Raw genomic sequence first — 19,994 nt, forward strand, 5'->3', positions numbered from 1 at the left:
GACTGGCTTACATGCTGTAAAATACATTTTCCAGATTGATCACGCATATCACAGCAGCTTTGCAGCGGGGCCTAACCCTTTTGCCAAATGACGCCCACATCAATATTGAGGCATGCAGTATCAAGAAAGAGTTTTTACGAACGGGGAGAGGGGAATATTGTTTGGTTTGTGGAAAATCACCTTGATTAAGCCACGGGAGGTAAGATAGAAGTGGCTCTGTGCGCTGCGCAGGCTTTCCTCGATGTCTGGGAAAAATATTAAACATTAATGCGCTAACAGGCTGGCAGAGAGCTCACTGCTGCACTTCCTCACATATAGCCTCCTCTCCTTTGTGCCTGCACTGCCAGTATGTCAGTGGGTCTGGTAAAATGTAAGGTAAAATGTAAGGTATGCAGCCATTGTGTAATAATCCCCTGTGCCACCTCGTTTTCACTTGTAGGTGTAATGGAGGTAAACAGTGTATTCAGAATTACATGTTTGAGTAAAAGGCAGGGCAGGATACTGAATCAGTAACTATAGGCTGCACTTGCGCTTTTCTTCCAGAAAGCAGGAGCGCACAGAGACATCCAGTTCTCTGACATGATGTAAAATAAGCCGGAACATCTCGACTTTTGCTTCCATGAAAATGCTTGAGAATGAGACATCGTTGCCTATTTCTTTTTTTTTAATAGTACAGTCACCATCACACAACTTCATCAACCGACCCTTCTGCAAAAAGCTGCATCAATGGAGTAAGCAAATTGAAGGCAACAACCAATAAAATTCAAGAAACAATGAAAATTTTCAAGACGAAACAAACAAAATGTATTTGAAATGATATATTAAAAGTGCTTTTGATTTTCATGTCTCTCCTCTTTGACTGATGATCGACTCCACACGCATTCATGGCCCGGGGAAAGGCGCCCCAGACGTCCTTTCAGTAAAAATGTCCTGGAGGTCAGTTTGCTGCTGTTGCAGGTCCATCGTATCAATTGGGAAAAAAAGTTCAACCATCAGTGGTGATATTGTCATAGCGATTAGACTGTTTCTTATTTGTCTAAATTTCTTTATTTTTCTGTTTTTAAATTCTCACTTCAATTTTAATTCTTGGAGAACATAGCTTCGACAACATATATCGCACTCATTATAAGAAGCAAAAGGTTATATCAAAAAATTATTAGTATAGAATCACAGAAACCCTGGTTTAGAACCAGAAAAAATACAAAACAGAGAGGTACATAGACACAGGACAATTCTTATAATTGCTTGGAAACATTATTTTCCCGCTAAGTCTTGATTCTTTTTTTCTTACTGCGCATATGATGTTTTTCATTTTATTTGTATTTTTTACAAAAAAGGAAAATAAAGACTAGTATTTTACAAAATGAAGAGTATTGTTCTTGAAGATGAGGGTGGATTTACACAGGTGTAAAGTCCAGTTCCAATATTTTTCTGTACATAATGTATTCCATCACAGTCCCAGAAGACAGAAAAAAAGTAATGTCTTCCAAGTTTCTCAGAAAAGGTCCTATATATAGTCTTCTTGAAGGATGATGGGGTGAGGGGTGCTGAATTTTGGTCCTTTTTTTCCTCTCTTTTTTCCACTTTCTTATAAGGATCATTGGATGGACATGTAAGGCCAGTTGAAGCTGCTCCCGGATAATAGCATATCCCTGATGAGGGTTTCAATAGGAGTTTTACCTACCAAGCGGACGAAGAACAGCTGCTCGATTACCGACGAGGAGACGGTGCGCAGAGAGGGCAGCCGCAGCAGGAGCTTCCCAAAGCGGCTGGGCTGGTTCGGGTACTGGCTCCTCACATACTCCTCCAGGGCGCACTGGGATTTCTCCTGTAGGCTCTCAATGTGAGCAGCGTCCGACAGGCCGCAAGCGTCTGAGAAACACACAAGAAAAACACTGTGGTTAGACACAGCTCGTCTCCAAAACCCCGAGGTTATATAACATGCTGTGTAAAACTACCTGAATCTGATACTATTTTTTCATTAAACTTCAACAGTCCGAGGAACAAGTAAGACAACACCTCTAGACGTGAAATATGTCAATAAATTAAAATTTAAAAATATATCATCCTCTCACGTCACCAAACCTGCTGAGACGCAGAAGCGTTTAAACAGCATATAACATTTTTTCATCAGAATTATTTTTTTCATTATTTAGGTATAAAATAGAAACACAAAACCACATGGTCATTTTTTTTTTTTGCCTCACGTGGGCTTAGCTTCGACAAGTACACACCTTGCCATTCCCAATTTACGTCCTGCAAAAGCACTCTGGTTATCATTCAACATCAGCCTTTACGTGTTATTGACAGAGTGGAATGAACAAACACAGTGCCCAAACATGCTACATCACACTGAGCGACTGGGACTGTCATACAGAACAAACAAGGGGCTTGATGCTGGAGTATAACTCAGAGGAGGATATCTCCTGCCTGCTCTTACAACAATCAACAACAATATAGCGCTAAATGTCATGAAAACAGTGCAGGACGCGTGTGGAGGAAGAACTGATGGGCCAATGGCGCAAAGGCGAAAGGTAGGCTATAGGCCTAAAGGCCGCTGCTGTTGATGTCTGGACTCTGGGGATTCAAGTAACGGAAACGTAAACGGCACTGATGAATTTGAAATTACGCTGGATGTAATGTGACCTAATTATTCTGCAGTAAGCTGTTAAGTCATTTCTCCGCTCTTCTCTCCATAGACCACTCTTGGCCCGTTTTCGGTGGAGCCTATAGGACAGGCCGCTGGAAGCAATCAAATTTATTAGAGGAGGTGAAGTCAATAGTCACGCAGAAGCGACATAAAATGTCAGAGAATGAGTCTGTGCAACAGCGCAGGCGAGACGTGTGTTTTGGTGCTCACTGGTGGGTCATGCAGCCGTATGCTGACACGCTTCAATATAGACAAAAGCATATAAGGCTTGTTAGTGCCTTACGACGTTTCAGCCTGTTACGAAGAGAAATGTTTTCACTCAGCCCAAGCATGTGTGTTCTCCTGCTTATAAACGGCTGTAAACGCAAGCAGCATAACCACTGGTGCAGCCTATATGGTCCCACATGGAGTCTAGGCTGTCCTTAAAAGATTCTGTATTGAGCTGTGCTTGTGTAGAAACTACACAAGAAAGAGAGCTTTAGTTTTCAAGCACTAATACATTAAACACCAGGCAGAGGCTTTTAAGCCTACTCGTGATTTCTCAGTGCTATAACTCACTATAGCCAGACACAATAACCTTATGAACCCGGGGGCAAAGCTGGGATCTCGGGGTGATTTACTGTGACCTTAGTCCGGCCGGTCAATGCCCCATGTATGCAAAAAGCTGGTCAAAGCCACCCCATAGTTTTCCATGAGGCCTGCCTGCAACCCTGAACACCAGTACCTCAACAGACTGGGACATGGGAGCAGATAGCTTCCAGATTTGCAAAAGAGTATTTCTGTAGTAGGTTAGCAAAGACACGCACTGCATTGTGCACAAGTGGAGTGAAGGAGTTATTGTAAGACAATGATCCTGAACTGTAATGAAATAGTTTAACCTGGCCACTATTATTTATGCATCAAATACTGGTGAATGTGGAATTACAGGCAAACAAACCACACTGGTCTTGGCAAAGTGCCACATGACTTGTTATAGGCAAAGTTGCTGTAGTTTATCAACTTTACTAAATGATCTGTTATCAAAAATGGAGGATGTTGATGTGTGTATGTGTGTTCCCTGGGTAATCTGAGGTCACTTACTGAATATATGGTCAAATATGTTAGTGCACAATGTTATATTCCAGAATGTGCAGAGTAATAGTAAATTAAGCAAATCTAACAGGCTGTCACATTATGTAAGTATGGGAACAGCATTAGCATACACATTTATTTGTGTTTAAACATACATTTCCTCTCAGTATGCCTTCAAGCTTTGGCGGGTCAAAGCAGAGAAGGAGATATTATGATTCCTGAAACTAAAAAATATTAATATTATAGAGTGTCCTCTAACTGTATGAAAACCTATGTTGTCAGGTCGTATTTGCCAATAAAGGAAATTAATGCTGGAGAACACAATCTCTGAATTCCTATTTACATGTTTGATGAACAATCAAACTTTGAGTGAGTTTGGGTAATTTAGATTCTGATTGTACACAGTTTGTCATTAATTTATAGATACTGTAAGGCATATGGTATGGGAGAATTTATCAGCAATTATACTATACTATACTATACTATACTATACTATACTATACTATAATATAATATAATATAATATTATATTATATTATATTATATTATACAATACAGTATAATATAGTATAATATAATATAATAATTTAAAAACATGGTTTTTGTAGGTTGAAGATCCATGTGACATTAAGTAATAAATACTTACTGAAACACGCTATACAACAACACTAGTGTGACCACTTTCATTGTAAAATCGAGTTTTGACGCTTTCTAGGGATATTGAAACCGGCAATTATTTGAGTAAAAATCCAAATATGAAAACCAGAGTAAAACTAAATATTTTATCACCAACATGTCCAATTATAGATTACGTACAACCCAGTTACAGAATTTTGTAATGGGCCAAATATAAAACAATGAGATCTAAACTTTGCAGTAAGTTCAGAAGTAGTTTGGGGCCTGTACGTGAGTAAAAACTTTCCTTCTCATCATCACCAGATTCCCTTGACATAACAGGCCTAATGGCACCAAGCGTACACAACCAACTCCAAAATAGCATCTAAATTACGCACCGAGAGTAAATGAGGACCTTTAGGACCCTGCCCCAGTCAGCCATCAATTAAGCTATCAACAATGTAGGTTACTTTTGAAAATTGCTGCTGATGACTTTTCAAAGAGTGTGCGACAAGAGGAACTATTCTCAATAACTAAGAAAATTAATAGGTCAGCTAAGATTAATCTACAGTCTGCTCTGTGCTGCTCTGTCCTACAGAAGCGATACACTGACATATGAGTCAACTTCCATCAGCTTTTTTGATCTCAGTCTGCTAAGGATTATTTCCTGTCCCCCAAGACATGTGTTTGTGCACACAAAACAAGGATAAAAGCATGCACCAACACTCATAAATCCATCAGCTGTCATATATCACCCAGTCATAGACTATTTCATCTTTACGCTCAATTATTTGACACCTGTTCCAAAATTTATGGACGCGAAACTGCAAATCCCGTCTCGGTTCAGACGTGTTCAAAAAGTTTCAACTCAAACATTATAAAATATTTACATATATGGGACTGTCAGTTAGATCCTATTTAGAAGGCGCTGAAGTGAATGTTACACTTATAAACCTGACGCGCTCACACAATTTGGATTTGTTTACACATCTTATGCTGCGGCTACAACTGACATGGGAATGCATGTAAGTGCATATCCAGTAAGCGGTTGACAAAATGGCTATTCCGCCGGCAACACAAACATCTCGTAAACTCAGATTTGTGACCAGTCTACACCTGACAGCCATATTCTTGATGCCACAGCGAGTCTCGCTCCCAGTTAACATGACTGCAGCTAAGGCCTCGTTTTATTACGGACCCGTTCCTTATGTGACATGCTGGACACCCACCTGATGTAAAAAGCACGATGGCCTTGAGGCAGCTGTACTCTGCCGAGTCTACGTGCAGAGTCTTAAGCTTCTCCACTTGCTCCTGGAAGATCCGGATGTGATCCATGAAAGCCACGACGCGGTCCGCGGACATCGGAGAGGCGTGGAGGCCCGCTGCGGCGAGCAGAGGGGCCACATGCAGGGGCATGGAGCACTGGGCCGCGTTAAGCACAAACAACTCGCTCCACGTTAGCCTGAGAAGGGACACCTGGTCGGTGATCTGCAGGTCGGGAAAGAAAGGGATGTTTCTCGCCCACTCCACGGCGCTGAAGAGCAAACGAGCCGCCAGCTCGCAGATGTTCTCGATACCCATGATATTGTTGGGCTGCATGCACTGGCTCCCGTACCGGGACGTCGGGTAAGGCTCGGCCCGCAGCAATAACGAGATGTATCCGGACAGATAGCAATGGCCATTCAGAGGATCCCCGTTCGTCAGCGCATACTGGCCTGGGTTGGGCTGGGTTGGCGGCATTCGTCCTCGCTGAACCGCTGACAAAAAGAAAGAAAAAAAGAGGAAATGTGCATCCAGGACTGATAAACATTGTTCATGAGTATTACAACCGTCACGCAAGCTACAGCTGGTGTGTTGCTGCTCAGTACAACGGCATGCAGTTAAATCAGAATTCAGAAAGCTTTTCAAAACATATTGACGAGTGTATGCTACGCTTGTAAGACTGTAATATGCCGGAGCAAATGATTGTATCGAAAACATAAACATCTCATCAAAATAGATGTGCTGTGTCCCTCAGTCTTCACACTGTTTGCATTTGAATTTAAGGATGCAGGCTACATGGGCTCTATTCAAAATGAAAATAAACTTTTGTGTAGCAAACACACCAATCTTCTCTTTGCCAAAAGTACATTTCCCAAATTTACCCTTATAAATATTTCAAGGCGTCACTGCGTAGGGCATGCAGCAGCCTGCTTACTTTACCATTGGATTTAGGTGTGTTTTTGTTTATATTAATAATTAGTAATTGTGCAGAAATATATTACAAATATAATTGATAATTACTAATAAATGCAACCCCATGTTTACATTTTCCCAACATCACAAGGTCAAATGGGAATAAATGGATTTTCAGCTACTGTTTAACATTACAAATAAAATATTAATGGACCTCAGTGTATATTCTACATAGGCTTGTCTTGTGCACTGCAAATAGTAGATTTAAAAAGAGGGATGTTTGCATAAATTGAAATAAACCACTTAACATAGAGAGGAAAGTTCCATGGCCTGTAATGCACCAGGCAAAACAATGAGCCATGCACAACTTCAGCGGCATTATTCAGTGTGTCTCAGCTGTCTAGTCAGCACAAGGAGCTAGAGAGGTGGGTTTGGAGTGTGTTCATTTTACATTCACACACACACAGCTTACAAACGCACTGTACATTTATAAATTAGTAAGCTGCTCGTACTTATGGAAGAAGCTATTAGCCTTGCACGCTATACACACACACACACAGACACACACACACAGGCACACACACATACACTGGGAGGCATGCAGACACACACACACACGTACACACAACCCCTCTTCTGCTCTAAAACATATACGTAAAATGGGCCTGTTGGAGCTAATGCCTTTGCTTGGTAATAGTAGAGTTTAGTCTGCAGGAAACCAAAATAAAATGGTCAGCTAGACGAGCCGCTTTGTTCAGGCGACCTGCATTCACAAGCATAGCTGCTGTGGCTGCACTGGCCTTTTACCCCTCTCTTACACAGGCAGAGCGGCTAATCATTCATGCAAACATCCCTCAAAAACACCAATGGAGACTGCAGTATGCCCAGCCATATAGCCTGTGACCTTAATGCAACATGGCAGCCCTGTTCGTCTGCTACTAGGATGCGTGATCGTGAGTGGGCTTGAAAAATATATATTCACCTTCCCGCCGCATTCCCACTTTTAAACACTTCTTCAGCCGGCAGTATTGGCACTGATTTCGGTGGTGTTGGTCAATGGGACAGTTCCTATTGGCACGACATGAGTATGTTAAGTTCCTCCGTACACTCCTCTTGAAGAAACTTTTGCATCCCTCGCAGGTGAACTGGCCGTAGTGTTTGCCGCTCGATTTGTCTCCGCAAACCACACATTCAATATGCTGCTGACTCTGTCCAGAATTTTGACTCCCCTTGTCCCCGGCGGTCCCCGGTGTGGACGGGGGTCCCGGCTGGCTGGGGGTCTGCGGAGTGTGAGGCGCCGCCGACGCCGCCTGCTGCTGCTCCCTCGCCGGCTGCGCTGCTGGGTTGGGGCCGCTCGGAGGTCCTCCGGCCACGTCTTCCTGCGGATCTCGCCAGACGCTAACTACCATTGCCATATCTCGGCCCCGGAAAGTGCTATAAAGCGAAATGATCGCCGGTGTTTATGAAGCGTTGAGGAGAAAAAATGAGATCTCAAAAGACGGGGCAGTGCAAAGTCAAATCGGAGCACGCAATCTCATATGGGGTAAGAAGGGGAGTACAACGCGATCAATACATTCAAAATAGAGGAGGGCGATTGAATAGGCACCCGATCAGGATATGCAAGTATCGGGAGGCCAGTTCCAAGGTAAATTGCAGTCAGCCATTCAGGAATCCCTAATCTTGTAGGAAAACCCGAGTCCAAACGTAATAAATTGCAGTTTGATATAAAATAGCCACAAAAGAAAGGCAGGAGCGATTCACATGGACGCAGGAACGAGTAAAAAAAACCTTCTGCTGGAAAGACACGCGATCCAAAGTGCTGCGGAGATAAATTCCTTTCTCTTTTCTTCCCCTTGCTCCTTTACTCTCCCGTCTTCGCCGTATAGGAGGGGAGGAAAAACTGAAGAGCTGGATTTTTACATCTATATTCTTAAATAAACCTCATCATCTCGCCCAGCAGCGAAAGAAAACCGCGTCGCCGAATGAAGTGCCCATGTATAGTTTCACCTCTCTCCAGCAGGAGGAATGGAGATACGAAGAGAAAAGATAAAAAAGAAGAGGAAAAACACCAACAACTAATAGAATATGCAAGAAGAAGGAGAGACCCAAAAATGAATGCGCTTAAACGGGAGGACCAGCAGAGCAATGTTTCCGAAACGGGGGATCTGCGCGAATGTCTGTATATAGTGAACTTTGACACTACTATTGAAACTGACACGTTTCTATGGAGATCGCTGCGCCTTATATGGTGCTCATGTCAAGGAGCCAAGAGAGGGGCTGCTGGAGACTGATAATCAAAGGCGACTGACTGGCCAGAGCCCTGCATAGAGGAGGAGGAGAGGAGGAGAGGGGGGGATAGGGAGAGAGAGAAAATGGGAGGCTAAGGTTATAGCCAAGCCCTCTCTTTCTCTCCATTGGTTAGAGTCCCCCTCCGTTCATTCACTGCAAAAAATGTCCATCCCGATAAGTCACTGGGTCTCGTGTTCAAATCTAAAAATGTTATGTTTTCTGACCATACACTAGATGAAATGCATGTGCAATTTACTTGTTTCCAACTGCATACTGTGCCGATTGTAGAATTTCTCGGGGTCAATATTTTGAAACAATGCCGAGCATACAGGGAGATGACTTTAGAAACCGACACGCTGTTTTAATAAAATTTACAGTGACGGGTCGATTGGCAGTGGAAACAAGTAGAAACATCGCGTCCCGGTGGAAGATTCAGTCTCCTGTTTTAGTAAATCCAAGATTTCCAGAATCAGTACTGAACTGACTGCTGTCTAAGGATGGATATTTTTTGCAGTGTTGCCATGTACGACTGGAGGGGCTGGGGGGCTCTGACAGGCACAATTTACATTGAGCTCGCCCCGCGCTGCTATTTACTTTGAAACCTGATTAGTATGGGCCGTCTATTGTCACCAAAAGAGGAAGAAACCCTGGATAGAATAGCAGAAAAAGCGGGGTAAATGCAAGGGGGGACAAAGCTTTTACGCACGACAAATAAACCAAAAACTGTGCTCGGCGGTGAAAGGGAGACTCGGGCATAGAAATTCCCCAAAGTTTCAAAATGGTTTGCCTTGGACTAGTATCTTTATTATAAAATTAACGGATGACATTATCGGCTTGAAGCGGATTTACATTTTCACACGGTGTTTTGTGTTTGGCATGCGCATTGCGGTACATCCTCGACTGTAATCGACACAGTCTCGCTGATTAAAACTTACAATTTAGTTTAAACGAGCTAATAAAAGGAGAAAAACGTCAATGGTAAGAGTGATGCATTAAAGACAGTGTGTTATACAAACGGGATGCCGTGCCAGCGGCCGAAAATCTCTAAAATTAGACGGAGCAATAAGCAATATTCAATAATTACCGAGGTCCTATAGGCTCCACAATCACTGAGCTGGTGTCACATTATGTCTTAATAATGACAGTAATTCAAAATCATGTGAAGTTGCTGGGAATTTGCATGGGGATTCCGGCTTTTTTGTATCAGGGTTTCTGCAGGCTTACTCCCTCTCCAACTCAAAAATGTCTGGATCGCGCTGCCATCTAGCGTACATCGCACAATTACAACCTCATATTAATGTATGCACAAGTCATCAAACATACGTTTTTAAGACATAACAGTTGATTCTTAGAATAAAACAGGCACAAAATCTGTCTGCAGTTTTCTCTTGTCCTTTTTTGACTTTGTGAAAAGTCCAGTTTTTTGATGTTAAGTTTGTCTAAAGGAGAACAAACCTCAAAGGAAAAAAAATACATGAAGGTTAAATTAAAACTGCCTCAGAAGTGCATTAGTATTTTAATTGTATGTCATTTCAGTAGAGTATAAGATCAAAAATGATGTGCGTAAATCATCTTCAAAAACATAATACACAACACTGGGCAAAGATTTTAGAACACTAACTCACAGCTAAATAAAAATAAACAACCTCGTGTTAAACATACTTTTAACCACAAAGAGATATTAGCAGATATAATGGATGGTAAATATGCAAGTGCCCCCTTTGGAGAACGCATAGGAGGGATGGGTTGTTTTTTAAGTATTCAACAAGAGAGCTGTTTCTCGTCCCTGTCTCGGACACTCCACTGAAACTTCCCGGCAATGTCTCCAGCTCTTTGAAAAGGTGAAACCAATAAGATTAAACCAGACAAAGATTTTTTTTCTGTAAGTGTATCATTAAGATTTAACTCCACAGATTGGAAAGGGGCTGCAAGAGAAGAGGAGAGGAGAGAGTGAGAGGGACAGCGAATGGGAGCAGGGTAGAGGCTCTAATAGAAAGCTGGGAAACGGCGAGAGAAAAAGGAGAAAGTGGACAGCAGGACATTAAAAGAAGACGCACCAGCGACGGCGGTTACCAGTGGAGGAGCAGCTTTCTACCTGGATAAAACTAGCCGCCGATAAGGTAAGTACACTGTTTATTTCTCACTTCTCCTGCGCTACACACGCATGGCTGTAAACTCAAGGCTAAATTGTCTGTGTCACACCACATGACCGTTAACTCCAAACCCGACCCGGGCAGTGTTAGACTCACAACTTTTTAACTAGCGGACAGTCGCATCGTTTCTCCACATTATCACCGATTACGGCGTCTCATTTCTCCGTTTTCCAGCTGTCCTCGCCGATTTATACTTCAGACAGTAGTAATGTTGTTACAGACTGGTTTTAGGACCACTGGACTTTTTTTTTTTTTTTTGCGCGCCCCGTGCACCTCACCTGCAAGGCTGTTTGTTGTTTGAACACATAATGAAAAGATCGATAGCAGGCTGTTCTGTTTGTCTCAGCGATGGTGTCACAGGATTAAAAGGCTGATGAAGGAGACCAGCCGCTGTCCATCTTTACACTCTTTTCCAAGCGCCAGTTTAGCCACTATAGGCTACTGTCCATTACAAATATTTGCCTTCAGATTCGCGTAAAATGCCATGCGCCAGAAAGAACACACAATGAGTGTTTAAAAACTGCTGCAGTGAGGAAATCTAACATGACATGCAGTGTGACTGATCAAAGTAGCATTATTGATGTAAGGGGATGGTAATGAAAACTGATATAAAATAAATGATGTGGAAATGTAGGCCAGGTTAACTTGCTCCAGAACAGACTTCACGTCAAACAGCTTTGGAAAATAACCCGAATATAGTAACCTTTAACCTAATCCTCCCCTGGATGCATAATTAATCATTTTAGGCGAATATTTATTTTTCTACCTTTTCTTATTTGAAGAGCAAAATATGGATGTCTCTACAATCTATTTACTTATAAAAAAACATGTAAACAATGACATAATATCACATTATTATCTTCTCTCAGGTGATGGAAGCATTTGTGTATGATACAGCAGTCTGCTTTCATACATTCTAACCTAATAATCTGTCTCACAGCAGATAATTAGTGACGAGTCCGACTTTCCATTTCTACCAGAATTTTAAAAACACGCAGAGATTATCCATGACAAACCTCCCTTTGTGTGAAAGCTTTGTCAACTAGCTCACTGCTTAAATATTTATAATGATAGTACATGGCAAATCCGTAATGATCAACAACTGAGGGGCTACTCCTTTTTTTTTTTTTTTTTTTGCACAGATACAGTGGGGTTTTATAAGGCTCACGAAACGCAGTTTTAAAACAGCTGGAACCAACAAGCAGCACGATCAGTTGGGAAAACAATGTCATAAGTGCAAAGTCCCCCCCACCCCCACCCCCTCCAGGAAAACAACATATGAACATAATAATGCATTTTAGAGCATTTGCAATGATGCAAACGGACTTGGAGGTTTTATAAATGGTCGACGCTGTGTTTATTATTGATTGTGTGTAATCACATCACGGTTATAACCACAGAATACAGTCAATAAGACGTTGTACGGACTTAGAAGGTGATTCCCTTGTCCAGGGGGCCTCTGCTCAAAACGCCTCCTGTGTACACACGAGTGTAATGTTTCTGGACGGCGGGCTGGAGGGCCACATAACGTGATCCCCGCGACTTCAAGCACTGCCTGCCACATTAAAAATAATTCAGCAACTAAAAGGAATAAACTGATGGACACCTTAATGTGGGAAGCTATGAGCGGCGTCACACATCTCCATGTTAAGTCCCGGTTGTTTGTTTCCATAATAGACACTGATTAATAGTCAAATGGTTGACGTGTGACAACAGGATGCAGCTCTGAACCTTCAAAAATAACTTTACACTTGTTGGACTGTGCTTGTGTGAAGTATGGAAAACTTATTTCAATCAATAGTGAATTTACATAGTGAAAGGACTGAAACGACTACGTGATTACTGCTGACAACGCCATTACACCGTTTCACGTTATTTAATGGAGATTGCGATTTGTAGATTATTTAATGTTGTAGTACCACATTTCCGGCCATGTAAACTCACTACCATCAGGGTAATGTGTTTCACATTTGGCATTAAACACAAACAATATGTAGATGCACACTATCTTACAGCATGTGAATCAAATTGACATAATTGAAGCCAATGCAAAGGTTTAGACCCTGGTCTATCTTTCAACAATATGTTTTGAATATATATTTGTTTTTGCAAATGTGCTACATGTAAGCAGTAACCCTGCAGTAGCAGATTGATTTATACTGTTATTTATACTGTATACAGGGCGATTGTGCCTGTTTAAAATGTTATTATTTTTTTAATTTTTCAAACTGAAATCGTCTAAATAAGTTCACTAATTGAGACCGTAGACCTGTTTTGAATGGTTTTATGAGTAGGATCCTTGTAGCTACAGTGAAGTTAGTGTAACTTTTCCTAACACCTCTATAGCCTATACTTAATAAATGAGGCTGGGAGAAACAGAGATAAATTAGGTTCCGTGCGTAATGCGTTGAACACAGGACAAACACTGACACTGTCACATTTTAGTCCTGTTTTAATTAAAAATATATGGAACTCGTTTTTATGTTTAAATTTAAGGTTTTGTTTCTTTGAGTGGTCGTGTATTGAATAGGGAGGAGGAGGTGAGGGGTGTGTATGCGTGTGTGTGTGTGTGTATGTGGGGGTGGTGGGGGGTTGCTCCTTTTTGTCCAAATGTGATGCCCAAATTATTCTAGGGGCTCAGATTGGTGTGAAAGGGACGAGAAGGTCACTTGAAATCGCCTTTTATCCGCTGGCTTTTTTTTCTATGGATCAGCAACTTTCAATAGACATAATCTAATCGCTCTTAATGGAAAGGCCATTCGTGAGAAATATAGTGGAAATATCGTTGAGCCTATAGGCTACAGACATTTAGGACCGACACATTTAACAGGCAACATGAAATCACACAGCATGGCTATTAATTATTATTGGAAACCCAAAAGTATCCCAGCAGACAGCAACCTGTGCATTCAGGAGATAACTTCATGTGCAGGCTGTTAAAATAACTCAATTTCTTAATCTTCCTGTTGTAAGACTGGCATGAAGTTATCTTGTTGCCCTAAAATGACTTTAGTTAAACTGTAAAACGGCATTACACTGTGAATCATCCCAGTTTGTGTGTGTAGATATTGTTGTTTATTTCCTCATTACTTTTAATATAGCCTCGCGTCTCCAGAGATGTGAGATCCTTCCGTTTAAACCGTGATGAATGAAAGTCTCTTTCCAGGGTTTTTGCATCCCTGAGTATAATCGAGGACAATAACAGCAATGACTTTCCCAATTAGGCTTGAGGTTGGAGTTAAGTTAGAGGGACTGTCAGTTTATGCTATGGGCAATGGCTTTATTGCTCACTAACCATCATTTCTTTAGAGCCCATGTGCTAATTACACTGGATGGTCCCAGAGATGGGGATTATAAATCCATTATCACTCAAACTCTCGCGGTTCCACAGTGCAAACACTGTAATTTAGCAGTACACCAAAAACCAAACTTTAAGCACCAGAAGCTGCATGAAGGGAAACAGATTTTCAACTGCGTGCGCGCGTCTTCTGTTTTGGGAAGCTCAGAGTATATCAATCAGCAGCCAAACACACAGTAAAGCAAACATAACAGAAAATAAAGTGACAGGGGGAAATGATTTATGATGGGGTTTTGAATGTCCACGCCCGGTGGTTAACCTGTTTATACAAACTTAACCTGGCGCTGAAATCATAAACGATCAGCACAACACAATTTTATTATTGTGGCTTTTGTTTTTTTTTTTTAATGTAAGTTTGTGAAATCATTTGTTCTTATTCCCCAAGTGTTAGTGAAATATCCAGGGAGAGATGCCGCCTTAAGGAATAAAGTGAATTAAAATAAGACTTAATAAAACCTGTTTGACTGCATTTAAAGAAGGCAACACACACACACACACACACACACACATAAGACGGGACCTAAACGGGGGTGCATGAAGGCATCTCACCCTTAAAGTAATTTATTTCAGGGAAACCGGAGGGCAAAGGTGGAATTCTTGAGAAATTCAACAAGGATAAGGGAGCTTTAGGAATTCTGCACGCAGATTACCTTTCATCCCATCCTCACATTATCCGACAACACACAGTAGAAATATAGCTCAGCGACAAAAGAGCGAGATTACCCTCCGACACAGAAGAGTGCAAAACAATTTTTAAGAAGTGTGCGATTATTAGGGGGGTGAACAAGGGGAGAGAGACAGACGAGGAAAGAGGAGGAAAGGGTGGGTGGGTGTGTGTGTGTATGTGCGTGTGTGTGTTTGGGGGGGTCAACAAAGTAGAGAAGTGATTCCTTAGTTTGTTTTCAAAGGGAGAGGGAAAAAATGACATAGCTCACCCGTCATAAAGTGTCCTGTCACTGTCGTAGTGCTATAGTGGCTATGGAGCCCTTTAAAAACACTTTATCCACCTTTTTATGCTGACATTAATATTTATGTGGTCTAAATTCATATCAAACAAAAATATGAAACTGCATAAAATCTGAAGGAGGATGTATTAGTTTATAGGGGTCTATAAACAAATTAGTTATTTTTCTTTTGGTAACTTTGGCTCATGATGCCTTGCAGGGACTGCTGATGCCGAGTAATAGTTTGCTCCCCCTTTTCCTTTAACTTGTTTGGTTTATAACTAAATGAGTGGCATCACATCAGCACTGCATTTCCCCCATTTTTTTTTCCCCTACTGAAAAACCAATACACAGCAGGGGCTTAATTAGAAATGTAGTGTAGCCGAACCATCAGCATGCTGGAGCTGAGAATGACAGAGCACACTGGTGCAGACTAGTTTACATCAGTACAGTGAAAACAGAAAATAATTTCCCTACAAACTCTCAGAGGCAGTTTGAGTGAAAAACATACTGACTCACTTAAGTATAAGCAACTCTAAAAAAAATATTTTGTAGCATAAATGAATATATGTAGCTGCAATCAAAGTTTGGCTTTATTTTTAACCTACTAAAGTACTCTCAAGGAACTATTCATAATAATCATGAAAGAGAGCTGAGTAAGAAACACAAATCAAAGCCAATCTTTAAGATATATACAGATTTCTAATTGAAAATAGTATTAAAAATAAATTTCTTACCAAAAGATACCCCCTGTCTAACGCCCACACACACACACACACACACACACACACACACGCACACACACACACACACACAGAGACAAAGCCCTATTGAGATTTTGTGTATTTTCATTTGAAAGGTGTGTGTCTGGTCTTTGCATGTGAGGGCACATGTGTGCAAAAAGAGAGTGAAGTGATGGTGTGGAGGTGGCCTGTGTTTAGTGTCCAGACCTGGCAGATTGTGACCTTATCAATGTGAAACTCTTAAGATAAATTATTCATAGCACCTGTTTGATGTCTCTGGCCAAAGAATGACAAAGGTGTTAGATTTAAGATGCATCTCCAACCCATGAATATCAGCTACTGAGCTACCTGTTTTTTTTTTTTTTTAGAGCAGAAAGCGAGGGAGGGAGTCTGCATTTTAAACAAAAAAATGAACATTTTATTTCTTAACAGGGGTTGCAGAAGAGTGCTACCATAGAGCAACTATAGGCAGTAAGTGTATGCTTATTGAAATTTGTGGATACATTAATAAAACATATTCTAACTCAATTTACCATTCTCTGTGTGCCTTTTTTTCTTAATGTCATGAATCTCACAGGTGTCCCATGATTATGTTGGTGACCGAAGTGGGCCACCCACATTGCCACTGCCTGCTTTATCCTCACTTTAATTTGAAACTTGAAGCAGAGAGTTTGTGGGAGTGACTCGGTGGAGCTAACCTTGCCCTTTGTAACCAGGTTTGTGTGTTTTGTCTCCACGCAGGCAGAAAGCGACATGGCGGCCAGGCGTTCGGAGACACACGGGGACGTGTCGGTGTGGTACAAGGACTGACACTCGGATGAAATGCAATTTACAGTAAGTGCTGTCTGATTAGGATAGAGTGACGGTGATACCACTGCTCAGTATCAGTGTGGATCACTTGGCATGACAGCCCAGTAGTGACAAACTGGATGTATTTAATTATACATGTGACAAATATAACATTAAAGCAAGTTAATATTCACTTTCAAAATAGATTTCAAGAGGCTGAATTTCATTGCTCAGTTCAGATTTTGTTTTCTCATTAATTACATTACTAGAGTGTGTCTATCAAGTACTAATCCTCCTTTTCCAATCAAAAATTCATCCAACAATCCTGGAACTCAAATCCCCTTTCAGTTATTTGTTTTGGAAAAAGACCATAGTATGAATTTTGGGAAACTGGCAACTGCTCTTTTCATAGCTAGAGGTCAACATAACACTCAGTATTAATAAAACAAATAAGACTAGGATAGATATAAATGATGATATATACAGATGTTCTGCGCATGAGCTTGAATTATGTGTGAAAGAGTGCTGAAGGAGAGCGAAGGAGAGACACTCACACATTTGTGTGTTTACTTGTCTGTGTGTGTGATAGCAGAGTCGGTTTCCCTCAGATGTTCCCTTTGACCTTTGACACCAGAGTTGGGGTCAAGCCGTGACAAATGAGATGGTCGAGTTCTGGCCAGAACTGCAAACATTCCACAACAATCTCTGTCCTCCTCCTCCCCTCTCCTCATATCCGTCATTCCTCGCCCCTTCACTCCTCTCAGTGTGTCTTTTCAGTGACTTGGAGAGTCAGAGAAAGTTCTCAACTCACACCAACACGTTTTATTGTTTTTGCTGTGGGAATCTTAAAACACACTCTTCAAATTAGAAATTACAGCACTGCTTAAATTTAATATCCCTGACATCAGCCTCGTTTACAAAAGAAAGAAAACAAAAGAATATGAACTTTAAAAGAGGAGCCTTGTTTAAGACCTGGATATTATAACCCTGCACTCAGAACGCACAGTGTGTGTTTGGAAAGCTTGTGAGTGATGTCAAGGATGAGAAATGTTGCAGTGTGGTTTTTTACACACGCTGCTGGCTCTAGCATTTCCGGCAACATTTCTCACTCTCCCTCCCTCACACCATCCGTTCTGCTGCAATATCCCCACATTTTTCCATCCTTTCACTTCTCCCCCCAGCCCACCCCCTTCATCTCCCCACCTTCTCTCCGCACTCTGGCCACTCTTCCTCCCCTTAACCCTTCCTCTCCACTGCCCCACCCGGCCCAATCTTAACCTCTCCCTCCCTTCGTCTTCCAACACTCACTTCCTCCCCCCCTTTTTTCCACCCACTGTTTTCTCTGATTTTCTAACATGCTGCTTCACAGAATGCTACCACCTGTGTCTTTAGAGAGAAAGGGGGGGGCTAATGACATTCCTCTTTGGGAAGCTGGTTAAGGTAAGTGGCACCACCTATTACAATGACACGGCAAATAATGATCCTGGTTGTTTTGTTTCTGTATTAATGTTTTTTGTTTTGGAGTGGCCCTGGGTTCCTATGTATCATTGCCCTCCATCAAAGCTCCAGATACAAGTCTCTGCTGTAAAAACACACACAATCACCATCAGTGAATGTCAGCAGAGCAGCCACAGTGCCACAAAGGACCTGGAGACCAACAAACCCAGCTGATACAGTAACCCTGAATGGCTTATGCTTTCATAATGATGTAATATTACTAAAAGGCAATGCAACACAGCAAAGATTTTAATAAAAACACATCAATCTCGATATGTGCGTATCTCTCTTTTTTCTCTCTTCACTCCCAGCAGAATTGTGATATCATTTGATGTCAGCAGTTATGTGATTCATCCAAGGGTACAGCTGCTTCACATGAATCTCAGCCTGGACAGAACTGCTTCCTCACAGGGCAGCTGATCACATGACTCAATCACATGGACAGATCAGAGGTCTAATTGGCTGTGCAATGGTGCATCACAGTGGCGAACCTTGGTGCATGTATACAGCTCCCTGTTTTAAATAGCAAAACAGGAGGCTATGCTGGAGTGTAGTTTGCCTTTTCAGGCAAAGCAAGAGAGCAGTGAGCTTCCTGTGGGTGGAGACACCTGGACCGAGGTCTGTTGCTGTTATGATCTACAGGGTAAATTATTATATCATTACAAGAAGAATGAATAAAGCTCTTAAGGACAAGTGAAACAATACAGTGCCATACTGAATATGTAGCTGTAAAGGTAAGAATATCTGCAGGGGTCTACCATTTTCCTGATTCCTCATCCCTATCTATGGTCTATGTTTGTCCCTCCCTTTTTTCATATACCAGTTATGTCCAAGCATCGCTGCCTGGATTTCCAATGTAAATAAATGATAAAGCTCTTCTAAAGGGCAACATGCAAAATATTTGTAGGCGTATATGTGTAATGACCGTTATGTCCATGGTGTAGTTCAGCTGATTGCGCTTATGTCCCTTTTCCCTCTGTATGTCTACAGGCAGCTCATGGCTGTAAAGGAAGGACTTAGAGCCACTTGATTCCCTGGCACCACCCATCGTTGCCCCAGTGTTACTAGAGCGTACATGTCTGCCTCTGTCCCCCAGGGCCCCGGTACCACTCTCCCCCACCCTCGTCAACCAACATGCACCCACCAACCCAGTCCCCCGACCCCCATTCCCTCCACCTCCCTGCCTCGCTCCCTGATTCAGTGTGTAAAAGCGCCCCCTGAATGATGGATTACTGTGTCACCGCAGCCTGCGAAGGATTAATTTGTTTCATTGATTTCTCTTTAGGCAGAATGCCAGCGTCTGCCGCTTCCCACCTTTTCCCCAAGACTCGCAGCTGTAATAGACGGTAATGGCCTAAGACAAATCAACCCGTTTCTTGTAAAAATAGCACCAAATAAGCCTCTCCACCCTCCAGCCTGCACTCTACTCATGAGGACATCAGGGGGTGGCAGGGTGGTTGTGGGGCATCAGGGAGTGTTTGATTCATCCCCATCCTCCATCTCTATCACTCTATCTGGCTGTCCTTCCATACTGCCATTCCTCCTTATCCTATGCCGAGCCAGAGGAGACCATCCAGACACTCTAACAAAGCCATAAGTCTGCCGTACTTACAGCTTCCTCTCAGGCCTCACAATGGATGGGTAATGACAGCGCTGTCTGGAGGGGGCTGTGGGAGTTGGACCATTCTCTCCAGTAATGGAAGCAGTTAC

The 19,994-nt window shown here is 42.0% G+C and overlaps 1 protein-coding gene and 1 long non-coding RNA gene across 4 annotated transcripts; one reads left to right on the forward strand and one right to left on the reverse strand.

Annotated features, from left to right (window-relative positions):
- Positions 1-643: 643 nt before the first annotated feature.
- nr2f1a (nuclear receptor subfamily 2, group F, member 1a) lies at positions 644-8,819 on the reverse strand. Of its 2 annotated transcripts, none has more exons than XM_026320770.2 (3): positions 7,494-8,819; positions 5,566-6,090; positions 644-1,872 (listed from the first exon to the last, which is right to left on the reverse strand). In XM_026320770.2, exons 1-3 carry the CDS (start codon positions 7,924-7,926, stop codon positions 1,598-1,600), a joined length of 1,233 nt encoding a protein of 410 aa, XP_026176555.1. In that variant the 5' UTR covers positions 7,927-8,819; the 3' UTR covers positions 644-1,597. The 2 variants fall into 2 exon arrangements, with proteins under 2 accessions (XP_026176555.1, XP_026176554.1); XM_026320769.2 differs by having other exon boundaries at positions 5,566-6,093; positions 7,494-8,816.
- Positions 8,820-9,466: 647 nt separating this feature from the next.
- LOC113138394 (uncharacterized) lies at positions 9,467-18,557 on the forward strand. Of its 2 annotated transcripts, XR_003296450.2 has the most exons (4): positions 9,467-10,641; positions 10,714-10,920; positions 16,431-16,469; positions 16,740-18,557. It is a non-coding gene; the product is annotated as an uncharacterized LOC113138394 (long non-coding RNA). The 2 variants fall into 2 exon arrangements; XR_003296449.2 differs by lacking the exon at positions 16,431-16,469 and having other exon boundaries at positions 9,470-10,641.
- Positions 18,558-19,994: the final 1,437 nt, after the last annotated feature.

The sequence above is a fragment of the Mastacembelus armatus genome, chromosome 9, assembly GCF_900324485.2.
Source record: "Mastacembelus armatus chromosome 9, fMasArm1.2, whole genome shotgun sequence".
In the NCBI taxonomy this organism is placed as follows: domain Eukaryota; kingdom Metazoa; phylum Chordata; class Actinopteri; order Synbranchiformes; family Mastacembelidae; genus Mastacembelus; species Mastacembelus armatus.